This window comes from Pseudorca crassidens, chromosome 17 (genome assembly GCF_039906515.1).
Source record: "Pseudorca crassidens isolate mPseCra1 chromosome 17, mPseCra1.hap1, whole genome shotgun sequence".
In the NCBI taxonomy this organism is placed as follows: domain Eukaryota; kingdom Metazoa; phylum Chordata; class Mammalia; order Artiodactyla; family Delphinidae; genus Pseudorca; species Pseudorca crassidens.
Window position 1 is genome coordinate 2,389,413 of NC_090312.1, and position 21,157 is coordinate 2,410,569.

Consider the following 21,157-nt stretch of genomic DNA (forward strand, 5'->3'; position numbering starts at 1 on the left):
TCTCTCAGGCTTGTCCACGACATTGGCCACGTGCCCGCTCCTAAGAGCAGGAGTCTGTGGCCGGCCGGTCCTGGGTTCAAATCTCAGCTCTAGTGTTCTCACAGTCCAGCCATGACGCTGCCTCAGCCCTCCTACTCTGAGTGAGCGGGGGGGAGCCCGAACCCATATTTCTGCCTGCTGAAGGCTGCTGGGAGGGTTGGGAAGGGACAGCACCCCAAGGGCCGGGGTGAGGGGAGTCAGGCTGGCTGGGGCTGGTAGGCTGGCAGGTTCCCAGGCAGTGCTGGCAGGTCTGCAGGGCGCCAGGCTGACGGCTGCTGGCCACCTCCTGGGAGAAGTCCAGCCCAGGCTGCTGGTTCGCCCCACAGGACTCCTGCTATGGGCACCAATTAGCTTATCAGCCTCCCAGGGAGGCGACAACGAGGAGCAGGGCCCACCCTGCTAACGGTTCGGCCAGGGCCTGCCCCTGCAGCCTCAGGCCACGGAGGGCACGAGGAGGCGTCCGCCCCTGGTCCAGAGGACCAACTGCTGGGGCTGGCAGCCTGGGAGGTGGGCAGCTCCTGGGCTCACCCAGACCCTGCAGGACCTCTGCAAGCTCCCTGGCCTTGGCCCCTCCCCACTCCATGGTCCCCCTGGCTCTGGCAGGCCACTGACACGCGACACAGGGACAGGGACCCTCTCCTCGTCCCCTCCCCCACCTCACCTCAATATTAATCACTTCCTGTGCATTTTATCATTTAATCTTTGCAATAATCCTCAACTCAGCTGTGTAGATAGAGAAACTGAGGCTCTGAGAAGTGGTGTGATTGCCCGAGGCCACGCAGCAAGACAGCAGGAGGGCCAGGATTCCAGTTTTTTATGTGTCTGACCAACCTACAAGGCCTACAGTATTTGAGCCACTGAACTCTGCGGAGCAAATCTGAAAGGGACCCTCAAGGATGGCCCAAGGCCCAGACCAGGCGGAGGGGGGGGGCCTGCCTCAGGCCCATCCCACACCAGGGCAGAGCTCGGTCAATGGAGCTCTCCCAGGCCATTAGCTGTGCTTTCTGTGCTGCGCTGGGCATCAGTTGAGGGCTGGCTGGAGCAGGACAGGTGGGCGGTGGTCCCTGACCCGTGGACCCTCGCTTGCATCGTAGGCACACCCTGAACTGGGAGAGGTCGGGGACCCTCAGCCCTCTTTCTTCAACAAGACCTCTAGGACGTATCCTCTTATACCCACAACATCTGGAAGTTCTTCACCGTGTCTGACCGAAATCTCTCCTGCTGCAGGTGACACCTGTTGCCATCTCTGCAACACGGGCAGGCTGTTCCCTCCTCACACACTCCCACATGTGGGAGACCATTGGTCGCCTCTCGACTGAGCTTCAGAAACTTGGAATATCTGGGGCACAGAGCCACGCCCCCTCCCAGGCCCAGGCCCGAGGAATCTGGGTCAGTGACACCCACCTGCGCCTCCCCACCCCCAGGTCCAGGGCGAGAGAAGGAGCTGGAGCCGGGGCCCCTGCCAGCACGAGGAGGGCGGGAGCCCCTCCCTGCCTGAGTTGACGGGAGGTTGCAGGGGGCCCTGGGCCCCTCAGATCAGAGCTCCCAGAGAAAGCCTGTGCCTCCCCCATCGACCAGGGCCCCCAGGAAGGTCCAGCCATCACCCACCCCTCTGCAGGCCACCAGTTCCTCACCACAGGCTCCTCCCACCCTGCTCCTAGCAAAGCCCCCGAGTCACCAAACCCAAGGGACAACTTCCCGTCCCTTTTGCTCCACTTCTGAGCTCTGAGCTGGCACCCCTCCACACGGGCCCCCACCGTGCGTCCTGACCCTGAGCTGAGACCTGAGTTTCCTCTGCCGCCCCCAACCCCTTGGACGCCTTGGGGTCAGTCCTGAACACACGGTGCATCCTCCCTCCACCACCACGCCACCCTCACCCACCCACCTCGCTCCCTGGGCAGCTGCCTCCTGCTCTGGCCTCCCCGGCCCCAAGTGCTCCTTGAGAAAGTGTTAGGCCAGTCACCGCCACGGTGAGCACGGCCCCTCCGGTGGCTGTCCGTGCCCTGCACACCGGCCAGCTGGGCCCGGCCTGGACGGCTCCGCCTCCACGGCCACAGCCACGGGCCAGCGCCCTGGCTCTCACGGCGAGGCCGTCCCTGACCCGTGGCCTCCATCCGTGGGTCCTGCTGCCTTGGCCTGGTTCTCCCGCCACGTGTGATGGCCTGATGCTCCCACCTGCATCTTCCTCTGGGAGGGCAGGACTGGGGTCTGGCTGGCTCACCCCGCTGCCCGCACCCCAGTGGGGTCGGAGTGCTCAGCCAGGACTTGCTATGGGTGGACAAGCAAGGCCCCTCTTTACCGCTCCAACCTGGCGGCCGCCTCCAGGACCCTCCCTCCCTCCTTCCTTCTCATACCTACAGACCCATCTGCAACTGACCTTCCTTGCACGATGCACTGAGAGTCTCCCTTCTGCTCCCCACGCTGTGGCTGCCACCCTGGTGGGACCCACCACTGCCAGCCTCCGCCCTGCCCTCCACCGCCTGTCCCCGCGCCACCATTTGAAATATCCCAGGACGCGTCATCCTCTGCTCAAGACCTTCCCCCGGCTCCCTCCTCACTCAGGGACCCACAGCCCCTGGGGACTGGCCACCCCCTCCCTGAGCCTCCCCGCTCTCCCCCTTGAGCCTCCCCTCCAGCCACGCTCAGACCGCGAAGCCCAGCTCCCCGCAACTTGCGCCCAGTGCAGACCCGCCTCACTCAGCGCCTGTCCCAGAGCCACAGCCGTAACCTGGTGCCCAGGTGAGTGGCTCAGAGCAGGCAGCCGGGCCCCCGCCCCGCGCAGGAGACCCCGCAGGGACCTCCCCTGGGGCCCAGGCTGGGTGGGGGCCAGGGCATGTCGGAGGCCCTGGGAGGAGGCTCGGCCTATGGTGCCCCTCCGTCCCGGTCCCTGCCGTGCCCGGACGTGCTCGTCCATCCCCGCCCCGGGAGGAGGAACTGGGCACCTGAGGCCTGTTCCCACCTCTGGGCCAATTCCCTACCGGCCACTCAGAGCTGAGCTGCCTCCCCTATGAAGTGGGCATAAATCCTCCCCCACATGCTGTCCAGGGAGACCACAGGGACACAATGCCCAGCACAGGCCCCGGCACACTCGTGGGACATCAGGGGACAGTAACAGAGGGTGCGTGGAGAGCCCCCCGCCGGCCCGCTGAGCCAGGGCCTCCAGTGCATTCAGGATGCCTCCTGTCGGCCCACGAAGCAGGTGCTATTATGGGACTGTGTGCATCAGGGTCCCCTGGGGTTTGATGGGCTAATTCACACTGGAGTGTGAGTGACTCAGGTGTCCCCCCACACAGCAGAGAGAAGCCAGAGTGGGCACAGCTCACCCCAATGAGGGAACAGGGAGTGGGCAAGGTGTCTCTGCAGGCAGGGGCTTCTAGGAGCCCCTGAAAACTCCTCAGACTGGCCGCTGTGCTCCCCAAACCATGCATTCCAGGCACAAGCCCTGCTGAATCACACTTCACACATCCAGGGTGCCTACCTCCCACCTCCGCCTACTGACCTCTGACCCACAGACCAAGGCTTGTGCTGAGCCTCCTCTTCCAGGGAGCCTGCCTGGATAAGCCGTGAGTTCCTGAGTGCTGCACCTGGCTCCACCAACAGGTCCTACCCTGCCGCCGTGCTGGGGCTCCCTTCTTGGGTCCTACCTCACCCAGCGGCTGGAGCTCATCATGACTCCCAAGCACCCCCTCACCCCCACTATCCCAGCCCTGGCAGCCCTGCCTCCATGCGCCAGCCCAGAGGAACCACCGGTGACTCAGAACGCAGGCGCCCTCTCCTGCCTCCAGGCCTTGATCTTGACCAGTCCCTCTGACCACACACCCGCCTGCCCCCTGGCTGACTCAGCCTCGTCCTTCGGGGCTCCCCCGGGGCATTGCCATCTCCAGGAAGTCTCCTCAGCCTCCTGCTCTGTGCCCAACCCCCTGAGCTGAGACCTGAGTTTCCTCTGCCACCCCCGACCCCTTGGACGCCTTGGGGTCAGTCCTGAATACACGGTGCATCCTCCCTCCACCACCACGCCACCCTCACCCACCCACCTCGCTCCCTGGGCAGCCAGAGTGGGCACAGCTCACCCCAAGGTGAGCTGGTCACTGGCCTGTGAGAACCCCCAGGGCGAGCCCAGGTCAGCTCCATCCCCTCTTGGCTCAGGGCCCGGGGGCAATGCTTGTGGCGCTGGGGACCCTGGGGGATGGATATCCACCTGACCTGGGTCTTGCTGAGTGCATCGCCAGGTGAGAGCCATGCCCCCGCAGGCCTGCGCCCCTGCGCATGTGGGGCTGGCTCTCGCGCCGCTGATAGTGTCTCAGGCTGGCTCAGCATCTGTGGCGCTGTGACCAGGGCCTCCAGGGCTTCTCACGTTCCCCACGATGCCAATCTCCTGGCTCCCAGCTGGCACCAGCCACGCTCTGAGTCAGGGCTTCCGGCCGCAGGCCTGCCCCCAGGCTAGCAACCTGGCCATCCTCAGGGCTCAGCGGCTCTTCGCCTGACCCACCCCACCCACCTGGGCAAGGCCCCTGGGGCCCCTGAGCTCCCCAGCCTCGCAAGGAAGTCATCTGGCCTGGGAGGGCCAGGGCCCTGCTAAACCCCAGCCTACCTGCCACCTTCTCCCATCTCAGAGCCCGGCACCCCAGGAACCCTCCCTGAGCCCTTTGCCCCTCACTCAGACCCTCGCCTGGTGCACCTCTGGCCCAGCTCTGTCCAGCCTGTCACCTACCCCTACCAGCTGAGGGGCCAGCGCCTCGACACCCCACCCCCTCACGCTCCAGCCGCTGGTGCAGCTGGGGCTCAGGCTGGTCCATCACTCACTCATTCAGCAAGCGCGTCCCTCGCCCGCCTGCTTAGGCCCTGTGCTGGGCACTGGGCACCTCCACAGGCACTTCCCTGGCTCCAGGAGACCCCAAACCTCACCACCCTCAGCTGGCCCAGCTTTGCCTCCTCCAAGACACCCTCCCAGACTGCGTGGCCTCGTGAGCGCTCCCCTCTACCCTCCACCCCGCCCTCTCATCTCCTCGGGCTGGCGTCTGACCCTGTCTGCTGCAGTCTACCTCCAACACTGTGCCATGGGAGCGTCCTGGTTCCCATGGGGGGGCTTCAAATCCCCCAAAGAGCTGAGACCACCACCACCTTAACTGTCACCACAACCTCCACCCTCATGGCTCTCACTGAAACTACCACCAACATCAGTAACATCACCATCACCATCACCACCACCACCATCAACATCAATACCAGCACCACGTACCAGAGAAACGCAAATCGAAACTACAGTGAGGTATCACCTCACACCAGTCCGAATGGCCACCATCAAAAAATCCACAAACAATGCTGGAGAGGGTGTGGAGAAAAGGGAGCCCTCTCGCACTGCTGGTGGGAATGTGAATAGATACAGCCACTGTGGAGAACAGCATGGAGGTTCCTTAAAGAACTACAAATAGAACTACCATATGACCCAGCAATCCCACTACTGGGCATATACCCTGAGAAAACCATAATTCAAAGAGTCATGTACCACAATGTTCACTGCAGCACGATTTACCTACTGTATAGCACAGGAAACTCTACTCAGTGCTCTGTGGTGACCTAAATGGGAAGGAAATCTAAAAAAGAGGGGATATATGTATACGTGTAACTGATTCACTTTGCTGTACAGCAGAAACTAACACAACAGTATAAAGCAGCTATACTCCAATAAAAATTAATATAAAAATACAATTACTACATTGAAAAAGAAACAGCATTACATTATCAACAGCCCCACCACCAGCATCAAGAATGACACAATAATACCACCACCATCCACATCATCAGACCATCATTACCACTGCGTCACCACCATTGCCACTACCAACACCACCAATATCATCAATACCACCACCACTTCCACTCCATCGCCACCATCCCCACTACCAACACCACCACCATCACCACCATCACCACCACCAACACCATCAGCACCACCATTACCACCATCAGCAACATCATTAACACCGCCACCACCACCAACAGCACAATCATTACTACCACCACCACCACCAACGTCATCAGTACTGTCATTACCACACATCACTGCCATCGCCACTCCCAACACAATCAACTTCAACGCCACTATTATATTATCAACAGCACCACGATCGTCAGCATCAAGAATGACACAGTCATACTACGACCGTCACCATCATCACCATCACCATCATCACCACCACCACCATCATCACTAAGACAGTCATTACTCCCACCATCACCATCATCACCATCACCATCACCAACATCACCACAGTCATTACTCCCACCATCACCATCATCACCATCACCACCATCACCAACATCACTACAGTCATTACTCCCACCATCACCATCATCACCATCACCATCACCAACATCACCACAGTCATTACTCCCACCATCACCATCATCACCATCACCACCATCACCAACATCACTACAGTCATTACTCCCACCATCACCATCACCATCACCACCACCACCAACATCACCACAGTCATTACTCCCACCATCACCATCACCATCAATATCATAAGTACCGCTACCATTTCCACTCCATCTCCACTATCCCCACTACCAGCAACACCATCACCACCACCACCACCACCATTATGTTATCAATAGCATCATCATTACTACCACCCTCACCATCATCTCCACTACCAACGCTAACAGCAGCAACAATAACACAACCATTATTACCACCATTGCCACCACCACCACCAATCACACCATCAGCAGCGACACTACCATTGCACCAACATTATCATCACCACCACCGTCACCATCTTCACTACCATCAACAACACACCATTTCCAATGCCGTCACTCTCACCACCAATACTACCACCACCAACAGCACAATCATCACTGCCATGTCACCACCATTTCTCCATCTTTTTGGTCACCACAATTACATGATCACCATGGTCACCAGCCTCACCTCCGCTGTTAGCAATACCACCCTGACTGCCATCACCTCTGAACCGGCACCATGTCTGTGGACCAACACTAGGGTGATGGTAACCCCCATCACCAACACTCAACCCGCCACGTCCAGGGCACCGTGTAGGCGGGACCCATCTTGCAGGAGGCCTCACCACCAGCCCCATCAACCATGATGGGCTGAACCCAGGCAACCACGCCATTGCCATTATCCATCCCACCCGTGACCACACCCCACCCTCCAGGCATCTCCTATCTCACCTGCCTCCCAGGATGAACCTCAAGTTTGTTTCATCATCCCCCATTTCCAGGTGCCTCTGCACCAAGGCCAAGACACCCACGGTCACCCTGCCCTCTCTGCCAAGTTTTCCTGTGTCTACCCCACATCTTGCCCTCCCGCATCCCTAGTCAGCTCCCTGCAGAGATGAGGACATTAGTCCCTGCTCTCCCAATACCACACCAGCAAACCACTGAGCCGCCTGGCAAGCTGGGTTTTTTTTTTTTTTTTTTTTTTGGTGGTACGCGGGCCTCTCACTGCTGTGGCCTCTCCCTGTTGCGGAGCACAGGCTCCAGACGCGCAGGCTCAGCGGCCACGGCTCACGGGCCCAGCCGCTCCGCGGCACGTGGGATCCTCCCGGACTGGGGCACGAACTCATGTCCCCTGCATCAGCAGGTGGACTCTCAACCACTGCACCACCAGGGAAGCCCCAAGCTGGGGTTTTGATTAAGACTTTCCTGCCTCAGGAAACTAGCAACTGCACACCCCGAGCAGAGGGGAGAAAGTGTCTCGAGGGAGGAGGGTCACCGTGCGCCCTCCAGGCCCGTCCCAGTGGCAGGGACCCTGCAATCCCCCAGCCCTGTCCTCACCAGGCCTCTTCAAGATCACTGGGGCCATCCGGGTTCAGGGCTTTGCAGGGTCAGGACCCGCAAAGGGCTGTGGGACCCGCGCAAGCCTCTCGAGCACTCTGAACCTCAGGCCTCTTGCGTGAGGTCTGGGGCCTAGTCTGAACTTGGAGTGAACTTTTGGCAGAAGGACCAGGCCCAGAGCAGGTGCCCAGGAAGTGTCACTCTGTCCTTCCAAAACCCAGTCCCATTCTGCCTGTGCTTGATTACCTCAAGGCCAGAGAGCTCACCCCTCTCTGCTCCTAAAAAGAGGAGCTGGCGGAGGCCCCCAGGCCCACCTCTCACTGGACCCCTTGTACCCCAGCACCCCAAAGGAGGCTAAAGGGCTCGCCCACAGTCACCCGTCAGTGAGAACAGGGCCAGGACTGGCGTCCAGGCTGGAGGTTAGAGCTCTGCCCCGTCCCCCATGTCACACAGGGCCCCGGACATGTGCCAGGTGAAGCACCTCCCATCTGACACGACCGCGCAGGGAGCGGATGGAACGACCCTGTGACACTGTGGGAAGAGCAGGGCAAAGGCCTGGCAGCCCGGGCGTGCGGGGGACTCTGGGAGGATGCGAGGCAGACGGGGGCCCTGCGGGAGGTGGCAGGGTCTGGGCAGGGGCAGCCCCCGCACTGACCCCTCCTCCTGGGAGGACGAAGGGGGCCCAAGTGCTGGGCGTGGGTGAGCGCTCAACCGAGGGCTGACGTCACTATGAAGACACGGAGCTCGGGAACATCGAAAACAGAAGGACAGACAGACAGATGAAATCCCTGCCAGGAGCGGCCTCGAGTACCTCTGTCTCCAGCCAGGCCTGGTCCTTCCCGGAGAGGCCCCTGCTCTGTCCTCACCTGCGCCCTCCCTGCACCAAGTGGCCCAACAGGCAGCTGTCCCCCTCCCCCTAGGCGGCCCCTCTTGGAGCCCCCAGGTCTCAGTGGAGGAGGGAACTGAGCACCCTCCCCACTTCCTGGCACTGCCCCGTGCGCTCAGGGCCCGGCACTGACCTCCCTGTGGGCGCCCCCTCCTCCCTGAGGGCAACGCCAGGCTCTCCTCCTTGTCTCCCCAGCGCCGCCATCACCAGTGCGGGCACAGGAGGCAAGGAGGCGGCGAGGCCTTGAAGGGGCCCCGCCCAGCCCCAGGCCCCGGCGGTGCCACACTCCGCTGACCCCTCGGCCACTTGACCAGGGAAGACAACGTGGTTGACTCAACCTGCCCCCACCCGCAGCTGCCTGGTGCACCCTGGCACCCTCCCAACACCGAGCCACCCAGCACTGCCCGGCGTGGCCCCTGCTCCCATCCAGCAGCCCCCGGGAGCTCAGGGCTGGCCACATCCTGTGCCTCCCCTGACCCATCAGCCCCGGCGCCTCACCCTCGAGTCTCCATGGACACCACGCTCATAGGGGCGCACACCCACACCACTGACACAGGGGCACCCAGACACACGGGGCCCCGCATTGGTGGGAAAGCACAGGGATGGGACGCAGCTGGACACGCCTAGCAGGAGACTCGTGGGCCCTGACTCCGCCCCGGAAAGCCCCCCACGCTCAGGAGACCCCCCCCGACCCTTGAGCACACGTCTGTGATGCTCCCAGCCTGCTCCTGGCACCGGACCCTGCCCCCCTCCCCAGACGCGCCTCACCAGGGCGTCACTAGCCCAGCAGTGCTCTTTCCAGCCCAGCAGTGCTCTTTCCAGCTGGAAGAAGAAGAGGGCGAGGGCAGGGGCCGTTAGAATGAGCCCTCCCGAGGGCTTCCTGTGCGCCCGCTGGGCGGGGGAGGTGGCCGGCTGCATGAGGAGACCCAGGCCCTGCGCGGCGGGCCTCACACTCTGCGGATACACGGAGTTGCTGCAAATGGGGGTCAGAGCTGGGAGGAAGGGGACAGGGCTGGGGATGCAGAAAAACAGGCAGAAAGGCCTCCAGGAGCAGGTGGCTTTTGAGGCTGGAGAAGAGCGCACGGGGACCACGGACAAAGGCGCCAAGTGTTCCAGCGGCACCAAAGCGGGGAGTGGCGAGGGGCCCATGGGGCGGCCGGCGGTGGCTGCGGAGCTGGGCTGCCAGCAAGGCAGTGGGGACGCTCACTGCCCCAGGTTCAGAGCACAGCTGCTGTCCCTGGGCCGTGACCTCATGGCTGTCTGTCCCTTCCAGCTCCCAAAGCCGGCAGGGAACACGCAGGCCCAGGGCTCAGACGCCCCTCGAAGAGAGGGCAGGCCCACCGTGGGCCTCTGCCAGCCCCCCTGCTCCCCAAGGACGAAGTAGGGGGCGGCTCAGAGAAGGGACGGGCGCTGGGGAAGGGGCTGGGCTGAGTCCAGAGCAGAGGCTAGGACGGGTGGGTGGTCTCGCCTCTGGGAGCAGCTCTGCACCCCTCCCCCAGCCCCAGCCCCCATCCAGGTGGGGGGAGCAGAGCACGTCTCCCCACCTCCCTCCCGTGCTCACTGGTGACGTGGATCCCGAGGCCCTACCCAGGCCACCAGGGAGGCCTTCTGTGTCAGAGCCGTCTCCTACCCCATCCCCCTCCGTGTCCCCCTCTGCCGGCCTCCTCTGCCCCCATCAGGAACCAGCCGGCGTGGGAGAAATTGGGCTGGGAACCGGCTGCTGACAGCGACCTGGGGACCCTGCCAAGACTCCCTTCCGCTTGCGCCCCTCACCGCCCTCTCCAAGGAAACCAAGGATGGGGGAGGGGCAAGGCTCTTAAAGGGACCAGGACACGTACTTGGGCAAGGACCCCAGGGAGGGGGCTGGGCCTGGGTCCTCAGCGTCCCCCAGGACAGCTGCACCCAGCAGGGCTGGGGGTCGGCACGGGCGGGGAGAGGGCGACCCTGGGCTTGTCACTCTGAGCCCCGGTCCTCAGCAGGACAGAAAGCTTGTGTGAGTAAACGAGAGGGTTCTGAAGGTGCCTGGAGTGGGCTCAGGTTTCGGGAAAGGACCCCACAGACTCTGCGGGAACATCACGCCCTCCACCAGCCTGTCCCAGCATCTGCTCTGCCGGCTCAAGTTACAGAGTAAGGGTGCCAAGCGCCCCAACCCGACTGAAGAGGAGGCTGTTGCAGGACTTCTCAGAGCCTTCATTGACTTGAGTGTGGGCCCAGGAGCACAAGACACAGTGGGCATAGGACCCTGCCCTCCCTGGAGCCCACGCGGGACTGGTATCGGGCAAAACACCTCCCGAAAGAAACGCTGGCGCCGAGCACCGTGGAGCGCGTGTGGCCCAGGCCTGGCCTGGCCTGACGTCCCCACACCGGGCCTCAGCTACACCATTTCCAAGTGAGGGCGGAGCAAGTGATTCCCGAGGATCTTGCCAGCTCTGACTTTTATGCTCTATGTAACCCTTGTCTGTTTTTAAAAAGGAAACTGCAAAACATTTGCAGCTTCTACCAGTGAGAGATCCAGGGAGCTGTCCTTTCAGAACCACAGAACTTAACTCCAGGGATGTGCTCCTGCCCTTCATCAACCCCGTCACCACCAGCCCATCCTCCCTGCACCCATCCTCCATCCACCCACCCATCCTCCATCCACCCACCCATCCACCCTCCATCCATCCATCCACCTACCGACGCCCCCATCCTCCACCCCCCATCCACCCCTCCATCCCCCTAAACATTGGAGAATTCTGCAAAGTCCCCCTTTCCCTCCTTAACAGCCCTGCTCCCAAGGCCCTCATTGCCACTGGTCAGGCTGGCGTAGGGGTGAGGGGGTGAGGGGGGGGTGGCCTTGAGCCTCGCTGTGAGCAGTCGCCTCGGCTGTAAATGTTGAGTCTGTGTGTGTGTACAGCTGGGGGCGAGGTAGGAGGGGGTCTGCCCTGTGGGTGGAAGCCTCTGACTCAGACTTTCCAAGACGACTGTGTCACATGCTGGACTGTTATGTGTGGCTGGAAGAGGAGGCAGCCCTCCACGCACATGACACGTGAACGACTACACGTGAACATGCGTGATGACTCCAGATGAGACACAGGGTAGGGCTCAGCTTGGGACCAGGGTCAGGGCTCAGAGTGTAACTAGGGTCAGGGCTCAGCAGGTGACCAGGGTCAGGGCTCAGCGTGTGACCAGGGTCAGGGCTCAGAGTGTGACCAGCGTCAGGGCTCAGAGTGTGACCAGGGTCAGGGCTCAGAGTGTGACCAGGGCCAGGGCTCAGAGTGGGACCAGCGTCAGGGCTCAGAGTGTGAACAGGGCCAGGGCTCAGAGTGGGACCAGGGTCAGGGCTCAGAGTGGGACCAGGGTCAGGGCTCAGAGTATGACCAGGGCCAGGGCTCAGAGTGTGACCAGGGTCAGGGCTCAGAGTGTGACCAGGGTCAGGGCTCAGCGTGGGACCAGGGTCAGGGCTCAGTGTGTGACCAGGGCCAGGGCTCAGAGTGTGACCAGGGTCAGGGCTCTGAGTGTGACCAGGGTCAGGGCTCAGCGTGTGACCAGGGCCAGGGCTCAGAGTGTGACCAGGGTCAGGGCTCAGAGTGTGACCAGGGTCGGGGCTCAGAGTGTGACCAGGGTCGGGGCTCAGCGTGTGACCAGGGTCAGGGCTCAGCGTGTGACCAGGGTCAGGGCTCAGAGTGTGACCAGGATCAGGGTTCAGCAGGTGACCAGGCTCAGGGCTCAGAGTGTGACCAGGATCAGGGTTCAGCAGGTGACCAGGCTCAGGGCTCAGAGTGTGACCAGGATCAGGGTTCAGCAGGTGACCAGGCTCAGGGCTCAGAGTGTGACCAGCGTCAGGGCTCAGAGTGTGACCAGGATCAGGGTTCAGCAGGTGACCAGGCTCAGGGCTCAGAGTGTGACCAGGGTCGGGGCTCAGAGTGTGACCAGGCTCAGGGCTCAGAGTGGGACCAGGACAAGGGCTCAGCCTGGGATTGGGAAACTAGGCTCCTTCAGTGACCGGGGCCCAGTCATGGGTCAGAGATCACTACTTCTCAGCTGATGGTCACTGACGGCTCTCACCCCCCACTGGCACGCCCCCCACACACAGAATTCTGCAGACACGTGAGACCCTTTCTCATCCAAACACACACAAACACAAGCCCACACCAGCACAGACCTGATCCCTGGGCACACTGGTGGAAACAGACCTGGGGCCCTGTCCCTGGTCCCCATTTCAGGTCACCTGGGAAACCCTTGGCTCCTTTGAGCCCATTTATGTGAGAAGTGGCCCCGCCCTGCGGTGGAAGGAGGTGCTGTCCCGCACAGAGCATGGGGGGAGGGCGGGGGAGGGGACAGAGCCAGCCACCCTCTCCCGTGGCCCCCCTCCCCCACTGTCAGCCTCTGGGTCCCAGGCTGTCCAGTCTGCATCAGATGCCTCGTCCCCACTCTGAGCTGGACCACAGTCCTTCTGGAGCCTCAGATTCCCCAGCGGTAACAGGAACAGTCAGCAGGGCTCTCAGGGCTGCACCCAGAACTGAACAGGGAGCTTGTGGGCAAAATGCACTTCAGGGGGCTTCAAACACAGCACAGCTGTTGTCACCTTCCCACTGTGCTCAGGGCCCTGGAGCGAGGTGCAGAGAGCTTAACAATCCCATCTATCCAGAGGTGACCAGTGGTGGGCAAAGCAGGCCTGGGGCAGTGGGTGGGCTCCCCACACCTGAGAGAGGAAGGGCAAGTGGAGGCCACGGCCAGGGGTGAGCACCCCATGGACCTGGCCGCTGTCCTTTCCCCCACTCTGCTCTCACACGCAAGCAGGCAGACTCCGCCACGGGGATGGAAGGCTGAGGCTTCTGGAGGGTGGAATCTGCCCCAGACTATGCAGCCCCAAAGGACAGTGAACTTGACACTGGGCTGGCCAGACCTCTCACGACCTGCTGCCCTGGGAGAGCAAAGGGGACGGGTCCACCTCTCTGGAAAGCAACTTACTACCAAGACCTTGAAATGGTCTGGGGGACTCAAAGACAAGGAAACAAAGAGAAATGTGAGCGGCGCTGTCCAAGCGAGGATGCTGGGCCGCTGGGTGAACCGGGCACCGCCGGGGAGCTGCGGGCAGCCTTTGAACAGCCTGTTGGGAGGGTTTCTGGGCTGTGGGGAGGGGCCTGTGCTGACATCAGGGATGGACTGCAGCCGCTGCACAACCTCCCACGACGGCCAGGGGGTCCAGCCTGGGTACTGTGAGAACGTGGGCCCTCTTTCTTGTTTTTTCTTTTTTCACCCTTTTCTGTTCTGATACCCCATTTTGTACAAAGAGTTTATGCCGCTTGCGAAATCCAGAGAAAAACAGTCGACGACAACCAAAGCCAGAAGGCCAGTTTCCCAGGGTTCCAGGGCCCGCCCCAGCTCTCCCCCAGCCCAGCTCCCGGCCCCAGACCCTGTCCTCACACCCTCAGAGCCAGAGTGGGAAATGGCAGTGCAGTCTGCCCTATGGCCCTGCACACTCCCTGCACACACAGGGCCTTTGCACTGCCTGTTCCTTCTGCCAAAATGCTTGTCCCCAGACACCCATGTGTACAGTGCTGTGTCAGGCCTCTGCTCAAACACCACCCTAGAGAGGTTTCTGTGAACCTGCTCTGAAAGGCACCTCGCCCCACCTGCCACTAGATCCACTGCCTCCACTTCTTGGCACGTGGCACGCCCTGACAGTTTCACAGGGATCTATACGTTCCTAATTTCCTGTTCCTACTCATCAGGCACAGGAGGAGGCTGAGGGCCAGGACCTTGTAGAGGAGTGCCTTCTCAGTGGTCAGTAATCACTGGGGGATAGGTGGGTGGGTGGATGGGTGGGTGGATGGATGGATGGATGGGGGGGTGGATGGATGGGGGGTGGATGGGTGGATGAGTGAGTGGATAGGTAGATAGGTGGGTGGGAGGATAGGTAAGTGGGTAGATAGACGGATAGAAGGGTGGGTGGGTGGATGGATAGATGGATGGATAGATGAATGGGGGATGGGTGGATGGATGGGTGGGTGGAGGATGGATGGATACATGATGATCACATCCCTCCCCAACAGTTCCCATAGTTCCTGACACACTGCCCCTACAAACTGGCCCCATGGCCCTTGCAGCCTCCCTGCAGCCCTGCACCTCTCTAACTGCCTGTTCTTCCTGGCCACGGCCCGTGTTCCCCCTGTACCTTCCGACCTCCACACTTCTGCTCAAACTGTGCTTCTGCCCGAGACCCCTCCCTCACGTTCTCTTCAGGGAAAAGGTGTCCTCCTTGAGTGCCAGCCACTCCGGGAGCCCCCCCTGACCTCCCGGGACGCACCTCCGTCACTGCACTGCTCATAGTACGAGGGACTCGCCGCATGTACCCCCTGGCCCGGGTGCTGGCCTGGGGACTGGCGGTGCCAGGGCTGAGGGAGGCGGGTGGTAACAATGACACGCAGCTCTCTGACTACCCCTTGGGGGGAAGGCCCAGCCCTCCCCAGGCCCACCTGGCCCGTCAGGAGCCAGACGTTAAGCTCTCTCCTGCCCGGTCTCCCCAGATTCTGACCCTCCTCCCCTCTGAGGGCCGCCCCCCCTTTAGGGCCTTTGCAAACTCTTCCCTGTGAGTACACGAGACCCCACCCACCTTTCCCTCTGCCTCCTTGTGTCTGGGAGGACACCCTGCTCTGGGTGCCCACACGGCCCCGTGACCCCGAATCACAGTCCGGCCAGTCCAGACCAATGCCCCGCGCCCACCTGTACTCTCCGCACTGTGCGCAGGCCTGCGCCACGTGCCGCACAGGAAACTGGGCCCGGGACCCCAGAAGCCCCCGCCTCTGCTTCCTCTCTGACCCCTCTGGGTGTCACCCAGCTGCCCCGGTCAGTGGCGGCGCTCCTGGTCCGGGGGACTTCCACACCCCTCGGGACCCCTGACCGTGGACTTCCCTGGGAAGAGTGTGAGGCCGGCTGGGTGGGCCCCCTGCTGCCTCAGAGCCTGAACTAGGCGGGGAGAGACCGTGCTTGACAGACGGGGTCGGGGGGACGGTCGGAAGCCCGGAACCCGAAGCCCGTGTCCCTCCCCTACTGGGTCAGCCTCCTCCCCCATCCGCCCACCAAGTCGGGCCGAGGCCACAAAGCCCAGATGAACTTACACATCCGTCTCATCCCACAGGATACAGGTCTGGTTGGTGGTGCCCTGGAGAGAGGGGAGGGGTCAGGCCACCTGCCGCCCTATGAGCCGCACCCGAGGGTCACTGTGGGGTCCACCCGTGGGCGTGCCAGGCGCCCTCCCTCCGCTGTTCCCCAGAGACAGAGTTTTAGGAGGAGGAACTGAGGCCCAGAGCAGGGAGGGGACTGGCTCAGCCCCTAGCCCTGCTGTGTGGCTTTGGGTACCTTCTGTCCCCACTCTGAGCAGAGCTGGGCAGCAGTGGCTGAAGCCCAACTCTAGGCGCCCCGCTGACCAGTCCAGCTGAACGCAAAACGGGCTAACGCCGAAAGCCTGGGGCCGGGGGCACAGGTGGGGCTCAGCAGACACCCCCGTCCCGAGGGCTGCGGCGCAGTGACAGCAGGGTTCCCACTTGTAAGGGAGGGAAGCCAAGGCACAGACAGGCTGAGCAAAGCCCCAAGGCCTCACAGCGGGAAAGGCAGGCCCGGCTCTTCCCACACCCTGGCCCGGCGCCGCCCTGTCCTGGCTGGGTAACCGGGGCGGCTCCCGGCGCTCGGCTGGTCCCAGGGCTTCGTGGCGCCGGCTGCTCTGAGGCCCGAGGGAAAGCCCCGAGGAGCAGGGTGTAGAGGGTCCGTGAGGCCGGGGCAGGTGCGTTTCTCAGCAGAGGACGACTCTCTCTTCCCCGAGGGAACGGCCAGGCCGACGGGGCTGGGTTGAGCTCCCACACGGCCCTGCTGGGTGACCCTGGGCAAGTCCCCGCAGCTCTGCCAGCCTGCACCCCCACCTGTCACTCGGGCGTAAAGGAGCTCTCCCTCAAGGCTGACGCGAGGTGGGGATGTGTGAGCACGCACCACACGTGGGATCAGGCAGAGGGGCACGCGCACGCAGACGTGCACACGGAGGGCACTCACGTTGTACATGTGGGCGAACTCGATCTCCAGGGGTGTGAGCAGGGAGCGGGGAGGGGGCTTCACGGTCACCGAGATGACCTTGGAGTTCAGGACGGTCGTGTTCCTGGGGGAGAGCCGGCGGGCCGTGTCGGGGTCGGGAGCCCTGCGCCCTCACCTCCCCCAGGCCTGGCCTCCCTGACCCCCACCCCGCGTGCCCGCGGTGCCCACCTCTGCAGCGCCAGGAAGCTGCCCAGGTTTCTGTAGAGCACGGTGCCCACCACGAACACGGACGAGTCATCAGCCTCTGGAAGAGAGCACCGCGGTCACCCTCCTCCCGGCCACCCACAAACCGGGACCCTGCTTGGGCAAGGGGAGTGTGTTTCCCCCCACCGACTGTGGACGCAGCACTGCCTGGAGCTGGGGGGACTGCCTGGGTCCCCCTGAGTGACTCCTGAGACCCGGGGGCTGGCAGGGCACAGTTCATCTTCCTGGGAACCAGAGTCACCTTCTGTGTGACCCAGGCAAGACCCTCTCCCTCCCTGTGGTGAGGGCGTCCATTGGTCCATTCAGCCAAGATTGCCTGGGAGTCTCCCAACACAGGGAGGGCAGGGAGGGCTTCCTGGAGGAGGGGGCAACCTGGGGAACACTGAGAAGAAACGGACGCCACCCTAGCTCTTGAAGCAGCAGGGCAGACTCCAGAAGGAACTTCCTGGGAGGTAGCCTCGGACTCTGGGGGGCCCCTCCCACACCCCGAGGCTCCTCACCTGCCAGCCCCGTGGAGAAGACGCTCTTGGACACAGTGACCCTGTCCTCTGGCACCTTGGCCCAGTCGCCCGTGGCCCGCCAGCCCTTCATAGGGAAGCTGATGTCCGTGGCTCCGCTGGCCGGGAGCTTGTGGATGCTGAGAACTGGGGTTCGGGAGGGAGTGAGAGATGACAGAGACGAAGGGAGACAGACACAGTGAGACGCAAAGCCGGTTCACGAGAGGAGCCTCGGCCCTGGGACGGGGAGTGGGCCCCGGAGCCCAGGACCATGACACGCGGGTGCTCCCGGCTCAGAGTGGGTGCAGCGCGCATGGGGCCACCCAGCCAGGCGGGAGCCTGACACCAGCCTCCCCATGAGGTCCAGGGCCCGGGCGGCTTCCTGGTTCCTTCCAAGCCCTCAAATGACACTCCCACCCCAGCAGGAGCCCTATGGCCCTTATGAGGACCCAGGCCTGGACCCAGTCCCCGTGGCCCCAGAGGTGCCAGAGACGGGTTCTGCGGGCAGGTCTGCGGCCACAGAGGGACCCACAGGGCGTGGTGTCCACCTTGGTGCCCCTCCCTGGGACACTGGAGCCCAGCCCTCCCCCTTCGGGCTCTGCTCTGTAACAGGGACAGGGACAGATCCCCCCTCACAGGGCCGGGACTGTAAAGGGGCCAACAGATGGACCAAGGTGGAGTGGGGACCCGGGAAGGAAGGTGCTGGGTGTGGGGAAGGGCTCCACTCAGGGTGGAGGGGGACGGGCTGCGGGGACACAGCACGTACGGGGAGAGGCCAGGGCAGGGAGAGCTGGCAGCGTGTAGCTGTTTCTCCCGAGCTCTCCCTGTGGGCGCCTGGCAGGCCTCCTGAAGACACCAGCCCCAGCGGGCTCTGTCCAGCCCCGCCCCAGGCTTCCCAGAGGTGGAGCGGCAGACGGGCCTGGGAGGACAGGAGGGGGTGGGGTGGGGTCCCATCGTCTCTGAGCCCCTTCATTCCAGGCCCACTCACTCCAGGCAGACACTGCTCCCCTCACCCAGCACCCACGGCCTGGGTCGGGGTCTGCACCGGGGCGGCCTTAGGTGTAGGGGGAAGGGGTAGGGGCTTAGGAACCAACAGCCTCACCTGCCCGGCTGTCACCTGGCCTTCCCCCAACCCTGGGGCCTCTTCCCCAGCAAAACCCCACTGACCAGCTGATGCCCACCTCCATACCTTTGCTTGTGCAGCGCCTGCCCGCACTCCTGTACCCCTCCAGGCCTGGCTTACCCGGCCGTGCCCCCTCCCCCACTGGCCGTGCCCTCCCTGCACCTGTGTGGTCAGCTCTGGGGCCCAGGGCACCTTCCCTGCAAGAGGGACGGGCGGCCCTCTCTGGGCGTCCAGCCCAGCACATGGCTGGCCCTCTGTGGCTGAGGTCCTCACCAAGGACAGAACGAATAAGCAAATTCATCCGCGCCACACGCTTCCGAACCCCAACCATGTGCCTGGGACTGTTGTAACGCTGAGGATGCAGAGGAAAGCGAGACCCTCTCCCAGAGCTGACAGGGAGCGGAGGAAACAGACAGTGACCAAGTAGAGAAGAAATAGATGGACTGTGGTCTGTTGGGCAGTGATGACCCCGGGGTGGGGCACTTCCAAACAAGGTGGTCAGGAAGTCCTCCCTGAGGAGTGGCCTCTGGAGGCCCCTGGAGGAGGTTAGGCTGCTTGGATTCCTGGGGCAAGTGTTCCAGCAGCAGGGCGTAGGGAGCGTATGATGTGTAGGGTGTGTGGGGTGTACAGGGCCTATGGGTGCGCAGGGTGCGTGGGGTGTGTGAGTATATGCGTGGGGTATAGGGGGTGAATGGGGGTGCATGGAGTGCACGGTGTGCGGGGTGCGTGGGGCGCACGGGGTGTAGGGTACACGGGTATGTGAGTATACGACGGGTGTAGGGGGTGAATTGGGGGTGTAGGGTACACAGGGTGCATGGGGTGCACGATGTGTAGGGTGTGTAGGCGTGTGGGGTACACGGGTGTGTGAGTATATGGGGGGGCTAGGGGGTGATCGGGGGTGTGAGGGTGCGTGGGGTGGGATGGCTAGTGAGGACTAATGGGAAGGACTCCAGGGCCTCCTTTGGTGACAAAGGGTGGGCCCTGAGCGCCCCTCCAGGGACCATGGGCGGGGCTGGGCGGCTGGGGAACCAGACTCCACAGTGAGGTCCTGGGCCAGGGGGGCTAAGAGCTGCAGTAGCCACCCGGTCCCATGCCCGCTCACGCAAGGCTGCATGAAAGCCCTCCCCTCTCTGGGCCACTCCCATCTCACCGTGAAGAAAGGCCCAGTCAGCCCAGCGAGGGAGGGAAGGAAGGCAAGGAAGTCCCAGCCGGCCTGGTGCCACCACTGATCCCACCTGCCAGGTGACCTCCATTAGCACCTGACCCCCAGGCCCGAGTCTCCCCACCTGCGAGATGACGGCTGTCCCTGATCCCCTGGCCTCAGAGGTCTCCCCAGGTCTGGGGTCCTGAGCTCTAAGGCAGAAAGGCAGGGCCAGCCAGCACTCTGGGAGCCCGCAGTTTAGCAAACGTTTGTCCCGGCCCAGGCAGGTCCCCAGGTGTGTGCTAAGGCAGCACAGCTGAGCTAGGGTACGTCACTAGAGGCCCGAGTGTCTCTGTAAGGGATGTGACAATCTCCCTCCTTGGTGCTGTCAGGACCACAGCCGGGTCCAGCGCCCACTCCTGGGTTCCCCACCGTGAGGAGGAACCCTGACAATGGAGACTGTCGGGGGAGGCACCCCAAAACAGGGAGGACTTGACAAATGAGGCCCAAAAGAGCTATTTAAGAGGACGCGGATGACAATCGTTAAATGTAACTGCTCTAGTATTTGTGCCGACGGTCGCCACCGAGCTCTCAGGTCCCGGCCCACTTACTGCTCCTTCGGACCCACAAGGCCAGCGCCCCTGCCTTCCCATCAGAGAGAGTCGCTCAGTGCCACGGAGCTGGGTGGAGCCAGGCCCCTGTGACGAGGCACTTCGGGGAGCGGAGGACCACAGAGTCCTGCCTTCAAGGTCCCTGCACTGGGGGCCCCGGGGCGGGGTGGGGACAAGTACAAGTGGGCCCCCAGCCCCAGGGAGGTGGAAGCAAGGGACTGGCTGTGGCTGGGACTTCCTGGTGTGTCCCACGATTCGAGCTCTCCAGGACCTTGTATGGGTCTGAGAGCCCCTACACCGACCCCCTCCCGGGGTCACATCAGACCATCATCAGAAGACTCGGGTCTGTGCACCCGAGGATACAGAGGTCATCTTAGAACCCGGCCCGGGGGTCCTGCAGGAGGCACCTGGCGCTGCTTGTTTATAGACAAGGAGACTGACCGAACCGCCCTGCCCATGACTGCGGGGCAGGGGCCTGGAGGTCGGCGCAGCGAGGGCTGGGCTTACCCAGGTTGTCTGTCACCTGGTACGCGTCCCGCAAGTCCTTCATGCGGAAGCCGATGACGTCCACGAAGTCCTCCACCAGCCGGAACAGCTCCTTGGCGTTGGGGCCCATCTGGAGGGGAGGCGGGGGTCAGGGACATAGCGGGGAGCAGCCGCGCCGAGAACGCCGACAACCGGAGCTCAGGGTCCGCAAAGACCCCTGCGCCCCAGCAGGGACACGCCCTCTCACTGCTCTGCCTCCGCCGGCCTCCTTCCCTCGTCTGTTCCCTCCTC

At 62.8% G+C, this 21,157-nt stretch overlaps 1 protein-coding gene across 10 annotated transcripts in view; it reads right to left on the reverse strand.

Annotated features, from left to right (window-relative positions):
* ADGRB1 (adhesion G protein-coupled receptor B1) overlaps positions 1 to 21,157 on the reverse strand; it is an 81,901-nt gene that overhangs the window by 31,257 nt on the left and 29,487 nt on the right. For all 10 annotated transcript variants that reach the window (XM_067712739.1, XM_067712730.1, XM_067712733.1 and 7 more), the window contains 5 exons: positions 20,888 to 20,996; positions 17,509 to 17,652; positions 16,973 to 17,048; positions 16,766 to 16,868; positions 15,841 to 15,884 (listed from right to left, as the gene is read on the reverse strand). In XM_067712739.1, the coding sequence (XP_067568840.1) occupies positions 15,841 to 15,884; positions 16,766 to 16,868; positions 16,973 to 17,048; positions 17,509 to 17,652; positions 20,888 to 20,996 (476 nt within the window). The remainder of the gene's footprint in view (positions 1 to 15,840; positions 15,885 to 16,765; positions 16,869 to 16,972; positions 17,049 to 17,508; positions 17,653 to 20,887; positions 20,997 to 21,157) is intronic.